The sequence below is a fragment of the Gekko japonicus genome, unplaced genomic scaffold, assembly GCF_001447785.1.
Source record: "Gekko japonicus isolate JY-2015 unplaced genomic scaffold, Gekko_japonicus_V1.1 scaffold1892, whole genome shotgun sequence".
Lineage (NCBI taxonomy): Eukaryota > Metazoa > Chordata > Lepidosauria > Squamata > Gekkonidae > Gekko > Gekko japonicus.
In genome coordinates, this window is record NW_015165303.1 from 270,878 (window position 1) to 279,615 (window position 8,738).

The window sequence follows — 8,738 nt, forward strand, 5'->3', positions numbered from 1 at the left end:
CGGTTGGCCGGGCGGGGGGGAGAAGCGGCGGGGGGGGGGGCCTGTGAAAGCTTCTCCCATCAGTACGACTTCCCGGGCAGGTGGGAGAAGCAGTTTGGGGGGTGGGGGGCCTGTGAAAGCTTCTCCCGGATTGGGGGGGGAGAAGCGGCAACCCTGGGCCTAGCAGGGTCCAGGGAAGCCGCGGGGACAGTTTGGGAGGAGGGGAGAGAAGGAAGCAGCGACCCTGGGCCTGGCGAGGCCCAGAGAAGCTGCGGCCAAGGATCGGGGGGAAGGAAGCAGCAACAGTTCGGGGGGGGGAGAGAAGGAAGCGGCGACCCTGGGCCTGGTGAGGCCCAGAGAAGCCGAGGCCAAGGATCGGGGGGAAGAAGGAAGCGGTGACCCTGGGCCTAGCAGGGCCCAGGGAAGCTGTGGGGACAGTTCGGGAGGGGGGGAGAAGGAAGCAGCGACCCTGGGCTTGGCAGGGCCCAGAGAAGCCATGACACTGGTGGGAGGGGGGAAGAGGGGACCGGCAACTGTGGGCCTGGCAAGGCCCAGAGAAGGCATAGGACTGGTGGGGGGGAGGACTGGTGAAGCGGCCCAGCTGGAGAAGCCCCGGGGAGACATATAATTGTCTCCATGCGGCCTCCGGAGGGCTCCCCAGCTCGCCTGCCTCGGCCTTGAAGGCCTGTCCCTGCGCTTACCCTACAGATGGTCCTGTCCTGTCCGAGGACCAGAGCAGAGTGAGCGGAAGACGCTGGCCGGGGCAGACGTGGGCGGGATTCCGCAAAGCAGCTAGCCAACCCAGCCAGCGTCTTCTGACTGTCAGTTCTTGCGGCCAACCACTGTTGGTGCGCACTGAACGTTGGACACAAAAATGGCTGTATATATAAGGACAGGATATGATGAAAATAAACTGGAAACTAAATGCACATACCTGTGTATAATGAGTGCACACAGGGCCAGAACATCTATAGGGGCAATAAGGGTTGCATTCTTGAGGATATGGATAACTGAAGTCTCTTACTTCATCATACCATGACTGGACATGAAATGTTAAAGGTCTATATCTATGGAAGAAGAAAACACCTAATGTCATCAAAAGAATCTATGTTTGCACCAATTATTGAAACAAAGTATCCAGTGTTCATACTATTTTCTATTACTTTCAGTTCAGAAACCTTTAATGGCATAAAACCTTTAATGGCAACAGAGACTTCTGTATATACCTTCCCCAATGTGCTCCCAAGTTCTGTCCAATGGATGGAAGCAGAGCTGCAGGCCCATGTTCCCACAGACATGTCTCGGCCCAGGCTTGTGCTGATCTCTCCAACTCTATATCCCATGTCTATATTTGAATAAGGGGAAAAAGAAGAAACAAAAATTGGACCTAGTTTTTATATATTAATATTTTGAAAGGGAAATACTCTTTTCCCTAATGTGGTTACTCCTTGGAAAGTATGCTTTAATTTTTAGAAAAATCTTTCAGAAACATATTCACTTAAACTCATATATGCAAATGGTTACATGGCAAACCTTTTGCCACAAGGCAAGACCTACCACCCTCTCTTTTGATCTGTTTACACAATCCAGACTATTGTGTCAGAGGCAAAGAGTAAACACACTGCAATATGCTCCTTTCAAAGCAAACAACCAGATTCCTTCCCAACATTAGATGAGTCTAATCTTGAAAAAAGAAATCTATTTACCCAGTTAAAATGCAGTGCATTCCTGTTTCCATTATACAATTTTACTCCTAGTTTTTTCTATGAAGAAGCCCCCCCATAATACAGGGTTATCAAGAGACCATAACTGAGGTATTGAAATAGAAAAGCATAGGATGATCTCCATAATTTTTTTTTGCATGTGCCTTGGATCACTTGACAGTTCTTTGTTCCCAGAACTATTCCCCAAAATCTACAAAACAGACCTGGCCAAGTATTGAAATAGAAAAACATAGGATGATCTCCATAATTTTTTTTTTGCATGTGCCTTGGATCACCTGACAGTTCTTTGTTCCCAGAACTAATCCCCAAAATCTACAAAACAGACCTGGCCACCATCCCTCATACCTTAGTAATATCCAGTCTGGAGTACTGTAAGATACTCTATATGGGGCAGCCTTTGAAGACTATCTGGAATCTCTGATGGTTGATTGTAACAGCCTAAATATTAACTCAAAATTATATGTTCAACCAATGTTATACCAATTACACTGGCTTCCAGGTTTTTCCCAGGCTTAAGTAAAAGTGCTGATTCTGAGCTTTAAAGTCCTCAATGGCTTGAATCCAAGGCATCTGATAGATCACTTCTCTTATGTTACTGCCCCAAAGTAGTCTGAAAGGGGAGAAGAGTTCTGTGGGAACATGTACTTTCACAGGTGCCTTGGGTGGGGAACTGCATTTCTCAGCAATTGTACTTAAACTGTGAAATTTCTTCCACAGGAGTTCTATGTATCCCCCTTTCCGCATCAGCTGAAAGCTTATTTATTACAGAGGGCCTTTGTGTGAAATCATCTCTTGGTTCTCCCAGATTAGAGTCTGCAGTCCTAACCCCTACACCAAACTGGTTTCCTGTAGCAAATAGTGCTATCTTCCTTTGCATATTTCCCTTTTTCATTCTTGTCCACAAAACCATTTTACACTAATTTTGCTTCCTCTACACACTACTGTGGAAGCTTTTTTCTTCCTTTGGGGATAATTAATGAAATTTTCGCTATCTTCATCTGCCCCACCCCAATATCAATTTATTTAAACTGCTAATCTACAATTCAACTCCGATTAACTGCCAGAATGAATCTATTTAATCTATCAATAGTGTCTTCAGGCAAACAAAGGCAATGTTTGTGATCAAGTGAATTTTTAACAGGAAACCATTTTCTATGGGAAATGTTAAGTCGGTTACTTAACAAAGAGCCAGAGAGTGATTTCAGCAAAAGATCAGCTTTATTCAGCAACTCGTAACTCAACTCCAAACAGATCAACATGAATAGCCAGAACAGCTTTAGCATTGAAGCTGTTCCACTTTTAAACTCTCCCGGCTAATGTAGCCACGCCTACTATACAAATACCAACCTATGAGGTTGCAGGGATAAAGTCCAATCACAATAGTTCCCGCTCTTGGAACTGGCTGTTGGTGATTGGTCAGCTCTTCCTGGGCTACCAATTACAATTGAAGGATTAGGATCCTAGCCCAGGATGAAAGCTTCACATGGTGATTCAATGACTGAGTTCACATACATACATTGTCAGATTGAATACACCACAGGAAATGATGAAATGTGGCTGTCCAGAGCACTACAAAAATGTCATCCATAAAACATTTAATTTATTGTGGTTGATAGTGACAGATGAAAACATAGGGAACTGTTGAGACTAGAAAGAATACTCAAGGTGTCTCTGAAATATTTACTTCTTTCAAAGAACTTTCTACCCAAACATCACTGAATAATATTATCTTTTCTACTGTATCCACACTAAAAAATATCCTCCACTGTGTATGCTTAAATGCAGACGTAAGAAGTATTCATATCCTTTACCTTTTTGGCAAATGATATTTGCTACAGTAAAAAAATACAACACATGTGTTTTAATAATCCAGAAGCAATCCCTCATACTTAACTTTCCAGTGACTAAAATCCTCAGATGGTCACTGCAGAGGCTTGCTCCAACAAAAATTAATGGTGAGTGCTATAGGGCCAGTATGAAAATTTTATTTGAAAAGGAAGCAAATAAAAAATATCCTAATGTTTAACATCAAGGATTAATATTGGCTATTAATATCAACTAGTATAATATGGAATGGTAACCTAATGGGTTGAATCCAAATTACTGTGTGTATAGCTATGGACCAAACTGCCCTGCTTGACTGTCTCTCTGCAGCTCACTGTATCTCTCCAAGTGGTGCCTCCGGTGTTCAGGGTATGGTGGGAAGGGGTCATGCAGTGAGAAGGTGAATGGGCAAAAATTCCTCCTCCAGCAAATCTTTCCTTTCCAGTGGGAAAGAAGATGTGGAACTATCTCCAGACATTCTTGTTTATCTAAAAATAGACTTTGGCTGCGGTCACACGGAGCATTAGCCACGCTAGAGCGATGGAAGACAGGCGGAGTTTCCGGGCGCGATCTCACCGGCACATCTGGGAAGCGTAGCACTTCCGTGGCTCAACTGAGGCTTCCCGCCGAAAACACGCAGCAAAAAACTAGTACCTCGGAGGTACTAGTTTCCGGTAACTGCGGGGCAAGGGCAGGCGTCTGATCACGTTTCCGGAGGCATCCGGCGCCCACCCATGTCCCCTTGCGAAAAAGGGTTTTTTTCCCCACATCTCCGTGGATGCACACAAGCACCCAACGGAGCATGCACAGTCGTGGTGTACACGAACTAAACACATCCAGTTTGCCGCACCGCGCACTTTTTTTGCGCACGGAATTGTCTTGCGATCAGCACCTCTCCCTTCCCACGGAACCTCCACGGTACCTCCACGGTACCTCAACGGGAGGTCTGATCTCTTTACCACGCATTAGTTTGCCCCGGGGCAAACTGCCACGCTCCCCCCCCCCGCAGTTTCCTGCCCGTGTGACCGGGGCCTTTAATTAATACTAGAGTCGAGGGTTGCAGAAAATGAGGGAACTTGAAACAATGGAACATTCTAATGTACTAAGCTTTCATAGTTTCAGCAGTGTCTCTTAATATACTTCTCCCCATGATGAAATTTCAAAGGCCCTTAATATAGCAGGCCACCTCTCTTTCTTAGACAAATGATCAAGCATTTATGTTAGTATTTTCTCCTGTAACTTATTTTTATATAGTGTCCTCATAATAAATTGTTTATGTGGGGTTATGCTGAACTTCAGCAAATTTGGCATGTGGAAGGCGTACCTATTGCAATATTCTCACTTTCAGCTTCCTAAAGAAATCTCTCTAATTGTAGGATGGGAAGTTATTACTGTTGGTAACCATAAGACTGAATTTGGGTACTTACTTCTCCCCATGATGAAATTTCAAAGGCCAGTCAAGCTCAGCTTTGACATGGTAGCCAAAAATGCACATTGTATTGGACCTTTTGTAAGACTTGCATTTAGCTTCCTAATAAACCTAAGGCCTCAAATAAAGCTGTGAGACTACCTGGATCTTATCTAACTTTTCTGCAGCTTGGAGTGGGAGCAATTTTTGTTGATTCCCTCTTCCCACTGCAGAGCTCTAGCTCCCCCCTCATGCAGTTCCCCAGTGCACCACTGGAGGTCCTTTTGGGCTGCCATAGAAGAAGAGGAGATTGGATTTATACCCTGCCCTTCACTACCTGAAGGAGTCTCAGAGTGGTTTGCAATCTCCTTTCCCTTCCCCTCCCCACAACAGACACCCTGGGAGCAATGCTCCCTCTAAGCTGTGGAGTCTTGTGAGCAAAAAATCTACTTTGTGAGCTCCTGGTGTTAAAGTTGTGAGCAAGCGATTTGGCTACTGCATAAATTAGTTTGCTCTGGAGCCCTCCTTCCTGAGCAAAGACAAAAATGTGTGAGCCGGAGACTAAAAAACTGTGAGCTAGCTCACACTAACTCAGCTTAGAGGGAACACTGCCTGGGAGGTAGGTGGGGCTGACAGAGCTCTGTGAGGGAACAGTTCTGAAAGAACTCCTAACTGATCCAAGGTCACACCAGCAGCTACATGTGGAGGAGTGGGGAATCAAACCCAGTTCTCCCAGATTTGAGTCTGTGCTCCTAACCACTACACCAAAGGAGAGAGGCAAGAAAGCTGCCAAAACAATTTCTGTCAGTTATAATTTTGGAAGAATCCAAGCCAACGATATTCATTTCCTAATTCTGTTCCCATCTGCTTTAAGTTTAAGGACGTACACAACACATTTTAGGTAAAGAACCACACAATCTTTTGGAGTGACATACAGACAGAGATCGTTGCACAGCTTGATGCAGAGACCTATTAATATAAAATAAAAAGAGCTAAGGTTTAGACTTATTAAAGACAGTATGCATACGGTTGGCACCAACAAAAGTAAACATTTACTGTGGCATGATATAAAGCCTCAATGCTGTATTCATTCTAAATACAAGGAACAGATGGGTAGAGTAAATATAACAGTACAGTATGGTACTTATTTGCTGTTTATAACATCTACAATATTAATTAATACAAGTTAAAATGAAAAGAGAAATAGAGAATAAAAACTGGCTAAGAAATATCATATAAAATAGCAAAGTTCAATTGTATATAATATTTGGATTCCATGCATATATTTCACACTGGTTTAGGAATCATGGGAGTCAATCTGAAGTACATTCAAATGTGTATCAGAACGTATATAGAATATCTTAGGGTTGCCAGACCCCCAGTCTGATGGGGTTTACCCACTCTTTGGGGGGGTTCAACCTGCCACTGGCCAGCTGGCTGGCAGGGGAAAATCTACCCCCAAACCCAAAAACCCACAGCAACGCCTCTCCCTCCTCTCTTGAGAGAGGGGAGGGAGAGGGGTGGCTGCGGGCTGCATGCCTGAATTCCAAGCAGCATTGCCACTTGGAGAACAGGCACATGGGGCCCGCCAGCTGTGAGCACTTAAAGGGACCAGGCCCCACACAGCTGATCTCCAAGCGACAATGCCACTTGGAGAACGGGCACATGGGGGCCGCCAGCTGTGAGCCCCTAAAAGGATTCCTTTAAATGCTCACAGCCAGCGGGGACCGGCCCCACATGCCTGATCTCCAAGCGGCAATGCCACTTGAAGAATGGGTGTGCAGGGCCCACCAGCCGCGAGCACCTAAAGGGATTCCTTTAAGTGCTTGTAGCCAGTGGGGACTGGCCCTATGCACCCGATCTCCAAGTGGCAATTCCACTTGGAGATCAGGCACACGGAGCTTACTCTTCCCAAGCAGGGGCCATGGGCTCCTGCCTTGCAAGTGTCAATTTTGCCTCTTGTATGACAGGACCACTTGGCCCTCGCTCCCCTTCCCTTTAAGTGGAAGTTTCCCTTTAAGTGGTAAGAAAGCAGTGGGGACGTGATGAAATCACTCTGCGTAATGTCATCACACTGGAGGTGGCCACACCCTCTCCTGGAACGCCCCCTAATCCCCCAGGGAGAAAATCAGACCCAGCAACCCTATTAAATGTAAATATTTTTAAATTTTTATTCCCACCACGTGGAGTTGTAACTAAGACAATAAGGAAAATCTAAATACAGGACCAGAATAATTCCCATTGTAGCACTACATAAATAAGCAGTCCTGGGAGTTCTGAACAAATGCCTTGGGAAGGTAATGGGATAGGTGAAGTCCAATAAACTGAAGTTCAGTCCAGAAAAAACTAAAGTGCTGTTGGTCAATAACACAGGTGCTAAGGACTGAGGAGTCAGCTGTCTGGGAAGTGGTTGCTCACCCCCTGAAGCAGCACATTTGTAGCTTGGAGGAACTCCTGGATCTCCAGTTTATGATTGGAGAAGCAGGCCTTCTCTGTGGAATTTAGCAGCTTTTATCACTTATGACCATTCCTTAAAAAGCATGATCTGGTCACAGTAGTCTATACTTGATTGCATCTAGATTAGAATACTGCAATGTGCTCTACATGGGGCTGCCTTTGAAAATGGACTGAAAACTTCAGCTGTTTTGAAATGCAGCAAAGATAATGTCACAGGTAGGATTCAGGGATCATTATCATCCCTTTGCTGAAAGATCACTAGTTGCTGGTTTCCAGGAACAGTTCAAAGTGCTGGTTCTTACCTTTAAGAAGTTTTTTGTAATTAACTTCTTAATTTTTAACAATGTTTATGCTGTTAGGTTTTTATAATGTTTTGTAAATTGCCTTAAGCAAGTGCTTTGGAGAGGGGGCATAGAAAATATCTGTATAAATAAATAGATTGTTGTTGTTCAGTAGCACAGTCGAGTCCGACTCTTCGCAACCCCATGGACCAGCTCCTGCCAGGCCCTCCTGTCTTCCGCCATCCTCTGAAGTTTGCTCAATTTCATGTTCGTTGCATCAATGACACTGTCCAACCATCTCATCCTTTGCCGTCCCCGTCTTCTTTGACCTTCAATCTTTCCCAGCATCAGGGTCTTCTCCAGCGAGTGCTCCCTTCTAATTTGGTGGCCAAAGTATTTGAGCTTCAGTTTCATTATCTGGCCTTCCCAGGGGTCTTTCTGTAGAAAAAGAGCTGCCGGAGCTCATTAGCATAACTCATTAGCATATGCCACACCCCCTGACATCACTGGAAGTGTGTCATAAGGCCACACCCCCTGACATCACCGGAACCTCTTGATGACTGTTTTTTTGTTTCTTGTCCTTGGCCCTTTCGGTCTGTTGGTTATGGCCCAGCTCCCCCTCTTCCTGTCACATGACTCTGATATCACATCCCGGGATGCTCCTTTGTGAGCGACTGGCATTAAAGCTATGAGTGAATTCAGACCTATAGTCCATGTGTGTTTAAAATAAAAAGTTTTTACTAAATTCTAGCATAGGGAAGGGTAACTGGGAAGAAAATAACAACAGAGCTAATCCCCTACATCTTTACTCTACAAAGGACAAGACTAGAAGAGCTAGCAATGGCTTCTCTTACTTCTTCTTCAGAACAGAACACAAAGACGGGAAGAAAGTATGCTCTGGAGGCATCTTTCCTGAATTAAGACAAAAATGTATGAGCCAGAGGCTAAAAAACTGTTAGCTACCTTGCACTTAGAGGAAACACTGGACAAAACCCAGGTGCCCTCAGGAGGTCCACCAGCAGGGCCAAAACTCCAGGAGCCCTCCCACTCTTGCCCCCCAAGCAC

At 45.0% G+C, this 8,738-nt stretch overlaps 1 protein-coding gene across 1 annotated transcript in view; it reads right to left on the reverse strand.

Annotated features, from left to right (window-relative positions):
* CRISPLD1 (cysteine-rich secretory protein LCCL domain containing 1) overlaps positions 1–8,738 on the reverse strand; it is a 59,521-nt gene that overhangs the window by 31,809 nt on the left and 18,974 nt on the right. Inside the window, exons 2-3 of the mRNA XM_015410422.1 lie at positions 1,206–1,324; positions 914–1,046 (exon numbers count right to left, since the gene is read on the reverse strand). Of these exons, the coding sequence (XP_015265908.1) occupies positions 914–1,046; positions 1,206–1,324 (252 nt within the window). The remainder of the gene's footprint in view (positions 1–913; positions 1,047–1,205; positions 1,325–8,738) is intronic.